At 41.4% G+C, this 17,459-nt stretch overlaps 1 protein-coding gene across 8 annotated transcripts in view; it reads left to right on the forward strand.

Annotated features, from left to right (window-relative positions):
- Positions 1 to 1,034: 1,034 nt before the first annotated feature.
- The window catches only part of NR2C2 (nuclear receptor subfamily 2 group C member 2), a 66,019-nt gene continuing 49,594 nt past the window's right edge, over positions 1,035 to 17,459 (forward strand). For 4 of the 8 annotated variants that reach the window (XR_004001145.1, XM_030568228.1, XM_030568235.1 and 1 more), the window contains exons 1-2: positions 1,035 to 2,484; positions 12,650 to 12,733. Coding sequence is in view for 4 of the 8 variants with exons in the window: in XM_030568228.1 (XP_030424088.1) it covers positions 12,674 to 12,733 (60 nt within the window). In the remaining 4 variants the exon portion in view is untranslated. Of the gene's footprint in view, positions 2,485 to 2,521; positions 2,678 to 12,646; positions 12,734 to 14,063; positions 14,164 to 17,459 lie in introns of those variants that run through there. The other 4 variants (XM_030568229.1, XM_030568233.1, XM_030568231.1 and 1 more) reach the window with 4 other exon arrangements.

The raw sequence follows: 17,459 nt of genomic DNA on the forward strand, positions 1-17,459 counted from the left end.
GATGTGGTCACCCCATCTCAAAAGAGACATATTGGACTTGAAAAAGGTTCAAAAAAGGGAAACAAAAATGATTTGGGGTATGGAACAGCTGCCATATGAGGAGAAATTAACAAGACTGGGACATTTCAGCTTAGAAAAGACATGACTGGGGGGGATATGAAAGAGGTTTATAAAGTAAATGAGGAAATGTTTACTCCTCATAACACAAGAACTAAGGGCCACCAAATGAAATTAATAGGCAGCAAGTTAAAACAAACAAAATCAAGTATTTTTCACACAATGCACAGTCAACCTGTGGAACTCCTTGCCAGAGTATGTTGTGAAGGCCAAGACTATAACAGGGTTGAAAAAAATAGATAAATTCATGAAGGATAGGTCCATCAATGACTATTAGCCAGGATGGGCAAGGATGGCGTCCCTAGTCTCTGTTTGCCAGAAGCTGGGAATGGGCGACAGGGCATGGATCACTTGATGATTACCTGTTCTGTTCATTCCCTCTGGAACACATTTGCCACTTTCAGAAGTGTCATTGGCCACTTTCAGAAGACAAGATACTGGGCTAGATGGACCTTTTGTCTGACCCAGTGCGGCTGTCCTTATGTTAATCAAGAGTATTAGCCTTTCTTCACTGAAGTAAAAAACTACATGGGCCTTGTCTCCACTAAGATTTTAAAGAGCTCTCTCACTGTAAATTACACTTTTTCTGGCTGGGAAGACATAGCTTTTTAAAGGTTTCATGAGCAAACTATGCTGAGTAAAAGCAGAGGGCATCTCCCTCTTCAACTGTTTCCACTAGTAAAAAAAAAAGTATTTTTCAATATAGAGCTCCTTCATTGTAAAAGGCACACCTTTTTACTGGTGAAGACACAGCATGGAAGTACATCTACACAGTTAACTCATACCCATTTAGACATATGCTAACTAGTTAATGTTCATAGAATCATAGACTATTAAGGTGTAAGGGACCTCAGGAGACCATCTAATCTAACCCCCTGCTCAAAGGAGGACCAGTCCCCAGACAGAATTTTGCCCCCAATTCCTAAATGGCCCCCTCAAGGATTGAACTCACAACTCTGAGTTTAGCAGGCCAATGCGCAAATCACTGAGCTAATCCCCCCTCAAAGGAAAAACTGAATTCAAGGAGAGTCCTCAAGAGACGCCTTCTGAAGTTGTTTGGGGATATCACAAGGGACAATGTTGCCAGCAAGAGTCCAATAGCAGTGAAGCCATGACAACACAGGTTTCAGTGCAGGCCAGCTCTTTCAGTAACTAGTACCAAGCATCCCTGGTAGGCTTACACGGTCTACACTGAAGACTGTGCTGCTCCAGCTTCACTGCTACTGGTATGCCTGTTAGGGCTGGTCTATGCATAAAACGCTGCTGTGCTTCAGTGAAGACACTACCTACATAGACAGGAGGGGTTCTTCCATTGGCATAGGTAATTCACCTCCCCCCAGAGGCAGTAGCTAGGTCAATGGAAGAATTTTCGCATCAACCTAGTGCTGTCTACACTGGCGGTTAGTTCAAGTTTAACTGTCACTCACAGGTGTGGATTTTTCACACTCCTGAGATGCAGTTATACTGACCTAATTTCCTAGTGTAGACCAGCCCCATAGACTAAAAGTATCTTGACTATGCCTACTCATGCTGCAGTCAGACCTCTGATTGCTATGTAGACACCACAGGAAAGCTTTGGGATGCATCCACATTGGCCTTTACAAACCCATAACCCACCTTAAGTTCATAGGCAACCAGTTATCTCGAAGTAGAAGAGTACACACAACCCTTACGGGTTAGGAGGTAAACCATAACTGCTCACAGTACCAGTCTGGGATAAAGGGTTTCTCCTCACAGCAAGGTGATAAGGGTGATCTTCACATCTAGGAAGTCTCCTTAGATGCTCTCCCTGCCACAACAGTAATTGGGGGAATGAATGCATCTGCCCACCCCCAACCAAACAACAAATGGGGAGGGGCACACACACAGCTTTCCACAGTCTGAGCCACCTCTCCAGCAGCATGTGTGCGCTGGAAGCACCGCATACCACACTGCGTACCGCTCCCTCCCTGTCTCCAGCAAGGCCGGGGAGAGGCGGTAGAAGGGGGGCAGGAAAGCGCCTATTCTGCCCCCGGGGCCGGCTGGAACGTTGGTTTGCTAACGTTCCATCCAGGCGCTCAGGTAGCCCCTCCCCGCCGCTGCCGTCCCCCGGCCCCGCCCCGCGAGGCGGCTGGAGGAGGGGGCTGTGGCCGGCGTGGGGCTGGGAAGAGGAAGCGGGGAAACGCTCCCAGGCGGCAGCAGCGGCGGGCGGGGTCACGAACTCTGACCTTTCACAGGGGCACGGCACAAAACCAAAACAAACCCCCCCACTAACAAACAACACTACCCGAGCCCCTCCCCCCTCGGGCCCGTTGCCCAGCACCGCTGCCTAAAAGGCCCGGCTGGAGCCGGGGCACCGTCGGGGCACGTTTGGCGCCAAAGCCTGAGGTAAACTGTTTTTTTCTAAATCAAAATACCCTGCGCCGGCTGATCTTAACGGGGCCGGGCGACGGGATCGCGGCCGGCCAGGCCGCCCCTGGGGAAAAGAGCACGCGCGCTTTAAGCGGCTGGGGCCCGGCTTCGCGGGCGCCCTGGTTCGGATTCCGGGTGTCGGTGGTAGCGGAGAGCCGGCCGTGCCCAGGTCTGGGTGGGCTCACAGGTGGCTCCCTGAAAGGGTCTCTGGGAGCAGCTGGGCCGATCGAGTCGGAGTCCGCTCTGGAGCCGCTCAGCGGAGTCGGGCCCGCCGAGGTTCCGAGCCGGTCTAGCGTTCGTGCGAGCAACTTGCTGTCCGGGCAGGCTGGGTGGGTGGCTGCGGGAGAAGGGGTCCGGCCACGCTGTGGAGAAACCCCGGCCACACACAGGGAAGATGGAGTCTGAGCGGGCGGAGGCGGCGGCTTGAACCCGACCCTTTTACCTTTGCCACCGGGAGGGCGGAGGGGAGGGGGCGGCGGGTATTTTGCATACGGGGCCGAGACCGCCGCCATCTTACCGGCCGCTCCCCCACAGCCGTGGCCGGGCCCTTCAGAACTCGACGCAGCGCATACCGGAGGGGGGGGGGGGGACTAATGGCGGCAGCGCTGCCTGGGACTTGGCCGTCTGCCAGCACCGCCATCTTGTGTTTTTCCGCGTCCCTCGAGTGTTTTTCTTCCTAGACGGGAGGCGGGCCAAGTGGTCTAATTGGCACATCCGTTAGCCAATCGGCTCTTTGGGGCTGGGCAGTTTTGCCTCTAAAATGAGCCGATTGGTTGGGAGAGGAGGCGGGAAAGGGAGGTGTGGTTTCTGTGGGCGTAGGGTGAAGATGCGCTTTAGACGGTTGAAGTGAGGGGGCGTGGGAAGGGCTGGGATTGCGGCGCTCAGCATTGGCCTGCGGGGCGCACAAGTGTAGCGACCAACGGGAAGAGAGCTGCGCTCTGGTCCTACCTGACTAATATGCCTCTTCCCTGGGTCCTGCGCTGCCAGTTATATTCTTCCTGCTCTAAGTAGTGAAGTAGCTGCTCTTGGAGTAACTGTGTTTCACCACAGGCTTTCAGCCTCGACTCCCCAGTCCAACTGAGGAGAACCGTGATGGTCTGTCCTGGACAGTTTGGGACCTGAGCATCAGGTTTGAAGCACTGATTTCTTGGGACCTGCAAGTTCAGATCCCAGCACTGTTGGACTCTGTGTCCTTCCTCCTTGAAATCACACAGCTTCACTTCCACCCAGTGGAATAAATGGAGTATTTCACCTCAGTGCTTGTAGTTTGTGTTTGTCACTGCTTTCTTCTGAGACTAAAAATTTATTGCATTTTTGGTAGAACAGATTTTACACTAGGTTCTTGGTCAACCCTATGTCGTTTGCTGTGTAATGAGGTGACTGCTTCTTCCACCTCTGTTGAGACAGCATTAGAGTAATGTACTTTTATGCTCAGTATTTTGCAAAGCACATTTGGATCTGTCACAATGAAGTGTCACACAACTCTTGACTATGAAGATAGAAGGGGTAGGGAATGAGCTATTTATTCAATATACACACTTCTTGATTACTTGTTTTATTTAGCTGTTAAAATTTTTGTAAAATACAAATGGCACTAGGAATCTCCACTATGTGATTAAAAAAACTAATAGGGAGGGGGAGGCATGAGAGAGAGATTGCATCCCATGAAACACAAGCCCAGGGGGCATTGAAGAATTTATTGCTGAATAGTGTTATCTATTTTGCTGAATAGGGTATCTGGTATTTGGGTCTTTCATATTTGTTACAAAACTAAAAAAATGTGATGAGCACACATTAATATCTGTTCCTCCTGAGCTAAAGATGTTAAATGTCCTGGTGGAAATGGCTTGTAAACTTATATGTACAAACAGCCTGGAAAAAAATGGAGATCTAGAAGACAATTCTGAGAAATACAAATACTGTATGGTTTTAACAGAAAACCTGTCTTATTTTTGGCCTTGTTTTATATTATGTCAAGTATTTTGTGATAGTAACATGCAAAATCATTATTTGCACGTGCAACTTACCACATTATTATTCTTATTTTCTAAAACTAATGTATTTTAACATTTATGTCTTTCAACAATGACATTTATTAATTTGGTAGCATTTACTCCATAAGGATTTTTCTTTGTGTTGGATAAATGCGTTTTTCTGATTAGAATTTTGATACAGGTGGTCACATTTTTGATGTCAATGTGCAAATTATTTTAAATATGACTAGCTTGTTCCCAGTAAAATAATACAGCACAATGTAGGGAAATGAGGAATTTATCCCCATTTAGCAAGTGCTGCTGACACAGTTCACCAAGTATACTATGGAAATTTTAGTGCATGGTAGCAGAATCCACATGACAGTTTAGGGCGTGGCAGGTTAGTGCACTGTAGATTTATGCCCGTGCTTGCCATGCACAAGTCTTCGTGTAGATGGGTCCTAAGTATGGGTTCCAGAATTGGACGTAATGATGTTAAATAATTTACCCAAGGTCACACAATGCCAGAGCCAGGATTATGATTTAGGAGTACCTAGTGTTCACATTCATGTTCAATTTACTAGATAATGCTGCCTAGTTTAAAAATACAGTTTTCCAACTGCACATAATCTAGAGTTTTTTTAAAGGAAAGCTACAGCAAAATTGACATTCAAAAATCAATTATTTCTGAAAATCTGCAACTTTTGAGTAACTAGGTAACCACACGTTCACGTATTCATGACTAGATGCAAGTATCATGCGTATGACTGTGTAAATACTTAGCTAACTGTGTGTTCACGAATCAGGCATTTGTGCTCATGCATTTGATAGACAACAATTTGTATGCATGCATAGGGCTATATAAATATTCACCAAGCCATGTCCATGCATGAGTCTGGGATTTGTACTCGTACTTGCTAGACACCCATTTATGTATATGCAAATAATCACATACCTATAGGCCGTACAGTCTAGTGGTAGGTCTCTGAACTTGAACTCAGCAGATCTGGTTTCTATTCTTAGCTCTGCCATTGGCCTTCAGGGTGACCTTGGGCAAGTCACTTCACCTCTTGCTCTGTGCCTCTGTTTCCCCATCTATGAAATGGGGATAATGATACTATCTTTGCTTTGCTCTATATAAAAACTAGATATTATTACTTATTTATTACTATTACTGAAACTCAGTGTCTGTCAGAAAATAACATCTTCAGTGTGCTGGCAAATCCGGTGTATCTTAAATCCTCTTTTTCTGTAACATTTTCTCTGATGGAAAACCCCATCCCATATATATCTTAACTTTTTTTTCTGACAAATCTTTAAAGTTTCATTTATAAAAGAGTCTATGATGGCTAGTTGTTCAAATTGATTGAAAAACATCATAAGCTACGGTTAACTTAACACCATGAAACATTAATAAATGTTCTGTTCAAGTCAGAAGATTTCCCTAAATTAATATTGTGAAAACAAATATCAGAACTAATGCCTTTCTAATACTTTTGTTTGAATTAACTATATCAAATGCTGCTGGACACTGTGCATATGTCAGCAACAGACTTTCAATGGATTATCAAGCGGTAACATGTATATCTTACCAACCTAGTGGAACATGTTTCCAGATGTACTTAATTGTACAGATTGGCCTGAAACAAAACCTTGGATCTAAACTCTATCTCCATAATTAGCTACACACAATCCCAGATGCAAATCTGAATTAAAATTTCCCCTAGTTTTGGAATGTACAGATTTAGTGTTCAGATTCTGTCCATTTTAGAGAAGGATTTGAGCTGCAAACTCATAGCCAAATCTGGTGTTTAGATACAGGGTTTTGGGTTAAGCCTCTCTCTGCTTAATATTTGGTATGGAAGGAAAACATATAAATATGGATTTTAAATGTTCTTAGAAAAATCTTATCATGTCCTTGCAAGTTAAGATAAAGATGAACAAAACTGCAGCCTTCAACTAACGTATAGATCCAGAGTGGTCACTATAAAGATTATAGGATAATAAACAAAAGCCTGCATAGAAATTGACTGTGTTTAACATCATTATTATTTATTAACAATTGCTTGAATTTTTCCATTTATTTATAGAAGTCAATATCAGCATGCACAGTTTTTAAGTTTGATCTCATTTAGTATTATCAAAGACAGTTGTCCCAGTTAGACAGTTTTAGATGCCATCCAATGGATTGTGTTGTCTTTTCTAATTCAAAAGAAACCCTAACAAGTGGTATAGTTCACTTGTACATAAATTGAGAAGTTAAGTTGCTCTGTGTTGAAAATAAATTAGTGTAATCTACACTGCATTCAATGATTCCAAACATGTTTTAAGATGTTCTGTAGCTATTGTAATGAGATAATATTTTGATGCCTGTCCCTTCTTTCTACTGATGACAGTATGATAAGTGGAACAGGAAAAAGAGGGTCAGGCTTCAGGAAGACTTATTGCTTACCATCTCATTGCTTCAGTTGCGGCCCCATTTTCTCTCTCTTGTTAGAAAGATAGTTTAGCCTTCTGGCTAAGCCAAAAATACTTCACCCCTGCAGGATAATAAAAGTCCAAAGGCTTCATCTAGACTCTTCCTTGGATCAGAATCCTCCATGGATCTGTCAGTCTTCTCTCCTCCCAAAGAATAACAACACCTCGCTCAATCTTTCTCTGGGTCTAAGCCCTCCTTCAATGGATTATGTATATTCTCTTTCCAGGATCTATCAGCAATGCTGCCTGTTTGGTCTCTCAAAGGGTTTTTCATGCTCTCCTTTTGCAAGCTCCAGCTTTGGGCCTAGATTGCCACAGTTCCTTTATTCCCCTTTCAAGATATGGCTTACTTTTTGACTGTTTTGCTAAAGCAACACTCCCTCCTAAGGGTCCCTTACTCTTGTGTCTGGCTGTCTTTATAGGTCTTTTATTGGACATTGTCACTACTTTTTTCAAAAACCCATCCCACGCTTTCCCAGGTCCTTCAACTGGAGAGACTCACAGCTCTTGTCCGTTTCCTAGTCTCTCCCTCTCTCAGAAGGGAGACTCATATTCTTTCCCTATTTGCTCCCTGTTCTGAGGAAAGGATTGTTTATACCTCATAACATTCCTTTCTGACATTCCTTACTGCAAGGTCTACCACTGCCATCGGCCTTGGAAGTTATATCCCTTCTTCCTTCCCCCAAAATTCCCCTGCTTGGGCTGAAACTGGGAACAGGGCCCAATTTAAAAAAAGGCTCCAGAGGCAGAGCTGGTAATTACAGGCCAGTCAGCCTAATTTTGGTGCCAGGAAAATTGGGTGAAACTGTAATAAAGAACAGAGTTATCAGATACATAGATTAACATAATTTATTGGGGAAGAATCAACACAGCTGTCGTAAAGGTAAATCATGCATCACCAATCTATTAGAATTATTTGAAGGGGTCAACAAACATGTGGACAAGGGTTATCCAGTGGGTATAGTATATTTGGACTTTCAGAAAGCATTTGACAAGGTCCCTCATCAAAGACTCTTGATCAAAGTAGGCAGTCATGGGGTAAGAGGGAAGGTCTTCTCATGGATCCATAATTGGTTAAAGAATGGGAAACAAAGAGTAGAAATAAATTAGTTTCACAATGGAGACAGGTAAATAGCAGGGTTCCCCAAGGAGCTGTACTGGAGTCAGTGTTGTTCAACATATTGATAAATGATCTGGAAAAATAGGTGAACAGTGAGATGGTGTAATTTGATGATATAAAATTACTCAAGATAGTTGAGTCCAAAGCTGAGTGTGAAGAGTTACAAAGGGATCTCACAAAACTACATGACTGGACAAGAAAATTGCAGATGAAATTCAGTGTTAAGTGCAAAGTAATGCAAATTGGAAAACATAGTCCCAAATATACATACAAAATGAGTGGGCCTAAATTAGCCATTACCACTGAAGAAAGAGGTCTTGGAGTCATCGTAGATAGTTCTCTGAAAACATCTGCTCAGTGTGAAACAACAGGCAAAAAAAAAAGCAGAAACAGTATTAAAAAGGGATATTCAGTGGTTCTCAAACTTCTTTTTCACGGGCCACTTGAAAATTGCTGAGGGTCTCGGCAGACCACTTAATGATCTTTCCAAATGTTGTTTGTACGGGTAGCTAACCATTGTAAAATGCTTTGGATAAAAGCACTATATAAAAAAAACTTACCATATATACTTGTTCATTATCCCATTTGTTTATAAGCTGACCCCCCAAGATGATTAGGTAAAAATAGCAAAAACTGTATGACCCTTGGTGACGGAGCAGGGAGCGGGGCAGATTGACCTGGGAATGTCGTCTAGTTTTCCTGGGAATGTCTGCATGGAGGCTGGGATAGCAGTGGGTGACCTCACTTGAGGGACCATACCTGAGCCTGTAACCTGAGCCAGGAGGGGGGTTGGGCCAGGTGACACCTTTGCCCAGGAAACTGGGCAAAGGCTGGAGGAGGAGCGAGGGGAAGTGAGACTGCTGGAGGGAGGTTTTCAGTCTTGGGCTGGCTGGGGAATTGGAGGGAACCCCAAGGATGGGGTCTAAGCTCCCTATCCCCCAGAAGGACCTGACTAAGGGGTCCTGTTTATGCTTACAAGCTCTGGTTTGGGCTGTGTTCCTGTCATCTAATAAACCTTCTCTTCTGCTGTCTGGCTGAGAGTCACGGTGAATAGCAGGAAGCCAGGGGTGCAGGGCCTTTCTTCCCCAAACTCCGTGACACCCTTTCATAAGCCAATCTTGTATTCCAGGGGTTGGCAAACTTTGGGTCCTGGCCCATTAGGGTAAGCCTCTAGCAGGCCTGGATGTTTTGTTTACCTGGAGCGTCTGCAAGCATGGAACCCCTCAGCTCCCAGTGGACACAGTTTGTTGTTCCTAGCCAACGAGAGCTGTGGGAAGTGGCGCAGCTCCCATTGGCTGGGAACGTGAACTGCAGCCACAGGGAGCTGAGGGGCTCCATGCTTGCAGACGCTCCAGGTAGACAAAACGACAATGTATTAGATATTCAATTCAATGATTCCATAGAGTTTAAAATCATCAAATTTTGGTGTAGACCTTTTTATAAGCCGACGTCCCCTCTTTGATGCATCATTTTTTTACCAAAAGTATTCAGCGTATGAATGAGTAAATATGGTAATAATAATTTTTTTTTGTTCTACAAATAAAAGCACACAACTCATATTTTAATATCAGTAGTCTTACCTTTCTAATGCAATGGATGTGCCCTCTCTCCCCTGCCGTGGCAGCTCCCAAGCTGCGGCTGGGAAGGCGGAGGGTTTCTCCCTCGCCACAACAGGCACAGAGCTGAGGCTGGGAAGAAGAGCCGTCTCTCCACAGCAGCCGCAGCCCTGGAGCTGGGAAGAGTCACCACTTTCTCTGGCCTCCGCAGCCCTGCACGTCCCAAATTCCCTCCACCCCCTCTTCTCACCCCACTTCCCCCTCCCACCTACCCCCTATTCCCCGCAAGGCCACCACCTCACCTTACATGTGTGTCTTCTCCAGGGTACAGGCACCTAATTTGTGGAGCCATGCCTGCATGCACCTTAGAGGGAACTATCTGTGGACCACCTGAATGGAGCTCATGAACCACGGTGGTCCGTGGACCACAGTTTGAGAACCTCTGGGACAGATAAGATAGAAAATATCATAATGCCATTATTTCAATCCATGGTACAACCGTATCTTGAATACTGCATGCAGTTCTGGTCACCCTCTCTCAAAAAAAGTATATTAAAATTGGAAAGAGTTCAGAGAAGGGTAACAAAAATGATTAGGGAGTATGGAACAGCTTCCATATGAGGAGAGATTGAATAGACTGAGACTGTTCAGCTTAGAAGAGAGATGACTGAAGCGGGATATAATAGAGGTCTATTAAATCACAAATAGTGTGAAGAATGTGAGTTAGGAATAAGTGAATTCTAATATATATATTTTTTGAGATGGGATGACGAGAACTGCATGCAGTATTCATGGTATGAGTGTACCATGGATTTATATAGTGGCATTATGATATTCAGGAGATGCACAGATAAAGCTCTGAACACTGAAATGACTATACTCTTACAAATCACTGGTAAAGAGGAGGAGACCATTTAAAGATGGCCCCATTGAAGTCAGTGGCAAAGCTCCCATAGACTTTAATAAGTCCATGATTCCGCTTGGAATGTGTTGAAAAGGACAAACTTTAGTCAACTGTTTCAGCTGACCATTGATAGACACTGCTCACCAGGGTTTAACAATGGCTAGCCAAAATGGTGCTGAATAGAATTTATTCTTTTCTAAGCTTACTGCTGTACAATATTCAGCTGCTACTGTTGCAAACAACTGTCATCTATTTCATAGTATCAGCAGGTCCCAATGCCCTCATGCAATCAACACATTTTCCTTTGGCTAGTAGACTTTTGCATATATTGTAAATACAATATTAACATAACCAGTTATAATTTGGTATGTTTAAGAGGTCTGTTTCTCTTTTCATCAGGAAGTTATTTAAATCCGTGCCCCAATCCCGCCATCTGTTTACATCATAATATTGTATACCTATTATTTAGCAAGGTCCACTGGTATATAATTCAGCATTTTATTTAACAACCTAAATCATAATAATGCTACAATAAAATGATGCAACAACAATTTATAATTCATAATGTAAATACTAACATGCAGTTACAGTAAATTCTAGTGGTATCTTCTGTTGGGATAGTAATTGACTTGTCACCACTTTTCCACATAGAGGCTGGCATCTAGTTAGAGGAATTAAACTGATATAATAACCAGGAAGAGTCCACTGAAATTAAGGTCATGACTTTCTCTAAAAATGACTTAAGATGAAAAATCAGAAATGTTTATTTTCACATTCCTAGCTTCCCTGTTCTACCAGGGATTTTTACTACTCCTAGTCAATTTCATGCTTCACTAAGATGTGTTGTGATTGTCTGTGAAGACATGGTACAAAATATTACTAGAAAACTGGAACATTTTTATTCCTCCTTAAATATCCATTTGCCATTCCTCCAGTTTCTTCAAAATCGATGTGCAAAACTTAAAGCTCAAGGGGAATATTTTGACCTTTTGAATGGTTATTTAGGTTAGGGTTTGCAACCATTTTAGTAGCAAATTGGGACTAAAAATGATTACAGACAAGTAGAGAGTCTGTTTAATATGGCTATTGCAAGAAAGAGAGGAGTTGATTATCTTATCATTATCAAGCACGTTTTGCCAGAACATTGGCCAATGGCCATCATTGGCTTTCACTGGTACTTAACTTTCTAGGGCTGATCATGCAAAGTTTTTAATATAATCATTTTTAAATAGATTGTTTCAGTTGTTACCTTTTCAGAGAGGGTACAAAAGACTTCTTAATTTAAAATAGGAATGGAGAAACCAAACCATATTAAGGACCATAGTTTTAAATTTTTCTGGACATGTTTGTCTTCTGGTCATTAATCCCTTCTTTTGGTTTTACATATTGTTTTTCTTTGTGGGTTTGTCAGAGAATTAGCTTCCAGTTACATTCACCAGTCATAGGAAGTAACCCCTTTACAGAGTTTCCTTCTCACGGTTATAATGGTATCATAGTATCATTGTAAAATATAACACAGAAGTTAAAGATTGAAAAGATGCAGGCCATTTCCCTGCCAATGCAGGATTGTGACAAAAACACAGGTGATAATGGTAGTCTGGCAAAAGAGTTCAATAAGAATTTGCTCAAATACCTTCCTCTAGTAGCCACATCCTTGTCCAGCACAGCAAGACAGAGAAGCTTTTCATATTAAAGCTTCTATGTATTTTTGTCCTCACCTCATACTCTAGGAATTAATTAAAGCTTTTTTTAAGAACTGTGAATTCCACAAATTGGACTGATAGTTGAAGTTCAAATTTGCCCTATGTCATTTTCAAAATAGAGATCTCTTAATTGCCAGTTTTTAAATGGTGGAGTACAAATATTTTGTGGATTAATATTACAAGGTAAAATTATATTTTTTGCTTATAATTTTAGAAGATCTGGGTCTTGATTATTAAGTATTCCCATATTTGCAGTGAATATGCACTGCTCTCTTATTTGTCAGATGTATTTGGCAGTGGTGTAAATTCTTATAAAGCTGCACTACAGATTTAATTTTAATTAATAACAGTGACAAAAAGTCTAGTTTTCTTTGCCTGATGGAAGTTGCTGGCATCTTTCCAAACAGGTTCTCTAATGATCTTGCTTCACCATGGCAACCAATATGGAGGTGCTGGCTCAGCAGATAGTGGAGACACAGCAGGTGGCTGAGGTGAGTGGCAGATGATACTACAGTAGCTGGCACACTCGATTTTGAAAGAAAAAATATATCAGTGTTTTCCATTGTTTACAGCTGATCAGAAATGAAGCAGAAGGTAATTATAGAACAGTAATTTTACATGAGAACATGTAAGAAATGTAGCCAATATTTGTTTCAGTCACGTTACTTCATTCTAGTGGATTCCATATTAGATGTGTAAAACAAGAAATTCACCTGTGACCTACATAGAAATTTGGTTCTTTTGCCTATTTTATAATTCTCATAATTTGAAATAAAAGATATGAGAAAACCAATGCATGTGAGTGACATAGTTTAATAAATAAGGGTTTCTACTCTTTAGTTGATATAGCATTTAAATCTTGAACCATATTCTAGTACTACCTATACTACATCGTGAATATGGTGAACATGCAGTAGTGAGAATCTTGTGAATCATAGTTTAGACTTTTGTCCCAAGTATACATGTATAAAAGCACAAAAACAGTTTTAAGGTAACATTAATTAATGGCCTTACTTATGTTCACGATAACTTGGACAGTAGAAGGCTAAAATGTCTAAAACAGCTTCTCAGCACTGAAAATGCACTTTATTATGGAAATAGAAGATAACCTACGTATTTCTTTTAGTTTGCTAATTTTAATCATGTCCTTAACTGTATAGGGTTTGTGGGTGTTTTGCTTGGCTTAATATTCTTGAGAGTTACTACAGCCTATCATATAATTACATAATTAAGGAATTTTGTAAATTATCTGTATGTACTCAATAGTCTGTGACATCTCCATAATCAAGGCCATGTTAGAGATTTTAGTTCATAGATCTCTGACTCAGTGAACTGTAATTACACCTTGAAGATACTCAGTTTGGTGGACTAATGTGAGAGCTGCATGTCTGAGGTAAATCCACAGGCAAAAATACTTTCAGAAGAGGATTTGCAAATACATTTTTATAGCCAATAACTTTGTCCTACAAAGAAATATTGATTTGTTCGTTTTAAATATATTTTATGGCAACAGTGATTAAGCTACAATCTGGACTAAGGGCTGCAAAGTACAGTAGAATCACTTTTAAGGACTGTTTAAAGAACAAACTAAAATTTCACCTTAGAATCTGACAAATAGAATTTTTTGTTTTGTTTTATTTTGCTCTTTCAGGTGTTTGTATAGCAAGTTTCACCCCAGAATTAATTTTTACAAATTAGTCCTAGAAGAGCCCCCCCCAAAAATGTGTAATGGAAAGACAGGCAAACCGTTAGTATGAATGGTGATGCTATAATCACATCTAAGGCACATAAAATATGTGACATTTGTAATTCCTCGTGCAGGAAATGCACCGTGGTAACATAATGTGATGGTTGTATCTTGCCACTGGAGAGCTCGGTCCTTCCCAAGACCATGTGAAGCTCTGTGATTTCTTCCTGGCCGGTGGGTAACTAGGGCTTCCTCTCTTTACACTGTTCGATTCCTCCTTAAATTATATGCTTGTCTGATGCATAACACCATGATATTTTTGTTCATGGAAAAAATATTTATTAAAAAACAACATGGTCACAACATCTGTTAATTCTTCAGGAGACAACGTTGCTTTTAAATCTTGAGCCATCTTTGTTATAAATGATTGGCATACTGCTATGTGTCCTTTTAAGTCAGATATATTTTTAGTCCAGTTTAATAAATGACTAATCTTTTTGAAATATATTAGATCTGTGTATTTGTATTCATAGTAGTTTCTTGGCAAGAAGGGAAATGATTAATTGGTTTGGGGTAGTGTAAAAATTTGGCATTTGCCTTAAAAAATGAGAGCTTTCTTCATAAGCCAGATATTTCATCAAGGAAAATTGAATTGGACGAAGGGAAATATATCCATTAATCATATACTGAATCCTAAGATATGAATTTTAAGTGGTCAGTTATGAACAAGATAATTTAATGCAAATACTGGCATGTTTAGTTATATATACAGTAATTCTTCAAACTGATTGCTGCCTATGTTGCACATGGATTTACTGGGGACCTAGATGTCAAGCAGCAAACGTTAGGTTGTCCTGTAAGGAAAGAGTTAGCAGGGCTGTGTTTTTCTCTCCTGTGCAGTAATTTGTCAGGTTTTATTGTCTCTCTGAATTATTGCTCCAACATTGCCATTAATGACACTATATCCTAATACCGTTTGTATTCTGTATACCCAGAATAAGTGAAAAACATGGAATCAGTTCTTATTTTAAGAATGGTTTTCTAAAGCAGCTCCTGTGATGGTTTCATCCACTGAGTAGTTAAAAGTTCACTGCTTATCTTTTTTCCTTTCTTTAGAGCTTATTATTGCTTGTTCCGTTTCTCCAACTTTCTACTTCCAGCTAGATGAGATGGAATGACACTTTGTGTCATTACTTACACCTTGAGGTGTTATTCAGTTGGTTTTACTCAGAATTCATTAGCTTGGAGTACAGAGAACAGCTATGCCCAAGAAAGGAAATGTCAGCAGTTGTTTCACATTCTGAGCAGCTTTTGCAAGATGTCATTTACATTTTATCCTTCTTGTACAAACTACTACTACTACTTTTCTCAATGTTTTATCTTGTCGTCTGAGTATGCTATACATTAGTAGTGTCCAATTTGTAGCTGAGGGACCACATGAGGCTTCAACTTCAGCCCTTGAGATCAAGTCCGTTAAGAAGAAAATTTGTATGAAAGTGTGTTTTCTGAACTGTGCCCTGCAATTTTTAAATTGAAGTGTTTCAGTCAGGCCTGTCACTCTGGACTGGAGGTAGAGGGCAGTGCCTCCCATCCCTTTCCCTGAAGCCTCAGGACCAGCTCTAATGGGAGCAAGGAGCACTATGAGCAGTTGCTGATATTGTCCCTTACCCTGTTCTAACTGCTCACTAGCTGTCCTTCTGCATCACAGTAGAGGGAGAACAAGGAATAACGGTCTCAAGTTGCAGTGGGGGAGGTTTAGGTTGGATATTAAGAAAAACTTTTTCACTAGGAGGGTGGTGAAGCACTGGAATGGGTTACCTAGGGAGGTGGTAGAATCTCCTTCCTTAGAGGTTTTTAAGATCAGGCTTGACAAAGCCCTGGCTGGGATGATTTAGTTGGGAATTGGTCCTGCTTTGAGTGGGGGGTTGGACTAGATGACCTCCTGAGGTCTCTTCCAACCGTGATATTCTATGATTCTGTGATTCTATGAGGTCAGAGCAGCATTAGCTCCTCCTTTGCCTGCTTACCTGCCAAATTGTAAAATCTAAGATCTAATTTAAGCAGTAATGTTTTTTAATATAGAACTTTATAACTGTTCCAATTAAATATTTACTGTAAGCTGTACATTTTGTGAGAGTAAGTTTGTAAAATATTTTAAATTCCTGTGGAACAGTTTGATATATGTAGTCTGGGTTTGCTGTAATTATTTCGTACTTTAACTTTTATAAGAATCTCTTTTGCACTAACATTGCTCATACCTAGATTATGACAAATTAAGAGAGATTGATCACTGTATTTAAGAAATACAATTACTTTTGATTTTTAGTGATGCTTATAAAGCAAAGGCTCCTCTCCTTAAATCAGAAACACTAAATGGTGTGATGAAGTGGGACTGTTCTTAATGTTTCCTCTGAATACTGTGTGGGTGCCTCAATTTTTGACCTCCACTCTGTCTCCTGGTAACTAATGGCTTGGGCCCTTCCCCCCTGCAAAGTGATGCTAAAGAGAACAAAGAGGTCAGGTGACCTCCTGGCCTGGGAAGGGAACTCAGCAGAGAAGGAGGGGCTGGAGGGGGTTTCAGTTTGGAGCTGGCTGGGGACGGGAAGTGAGTGCAGACAGGGTTGTCTGGCTCGCTGGGCCCCAAAATGGACCCGGCTGAGGGGTCCCGTTCTCCGTACCTACAAGCTCTGTTTTAGGCTGTGTTCCTGTCATCTAATAAACCTCTGTTTTTACTGGCTGGCTAAGAGTCACATCTGACTGCGAAGTGGGGGTGTGTGCAGGACCCTCTGGCTTCCCCAGGACCCCGCCGGGGTGGACTCACTGTGGGAAGCACACGGAGGTGCATATACTGAACACTCCAAAGTCAGACCCAGGAAAGTGAGGCCATGTGAGCTTCTTGCCCTGAAGACTGTCTGCTCCAAGGGAGAGAAGTCTCCCCAAAGTCCTGACTGGCTTTGTGGGGAGCAGTTCCAGAGCATCACCCAGGGACTCCATGACAACTGGCATGAGCAAAAATATCTGTAGCGATTTCTGTGAAAAAGCATGAACTCAAAAATCCATTAACTATATTGACTATTGATTTATTCTTTCAACATATTTCTCAAATAATGTTCTCATAATCAATGTAGTTGTTTGCCTTTGCAATGACCTGACTGGTAATAAACTATTGAAAAACAGGATTGAAAGTTCAATGTATAAATATGTAGAGTTATAACTTTGGAAAATGAACCTTCAGTCACACTTGCAAACTGAGATAAATATATATCTAAATATATCTCTATATAGCTACATGTACATAAAATTATGGGCAACTCACATTGGTGAATTAACATATGAACTAGGTATGCAACTGTGTAACTATGAAGAAATCTTGTTACTTTCAAAGGATGTAACAGTCATGAAATGAGTTTGGGCAATCTAGGTTTCTGTTTATGCAAATTTGAATACAAGTAACTAGTCTTTATGTTGCTGACTGGTTTTTCTAGCAGTTTTCAAATATTTAAAGCGGTCAATTTTAGTTCCACATTCTA

Source organism: Gopherus evgoodei, chromosome 7, assembly GCF_007399415.2.
Source record: "Gopherus evgoodei ecotype Sinaloan lineage chromosome 7, rGopEvg1_v1.p, whole genome shotgun sequence".
NCBI classification, from domain to species: domain Eukaryota; kingdom Metazoa; phylum Chordata; order Testudines; family Testudinidae; genus Gopherus; species Gopherus evgoodei.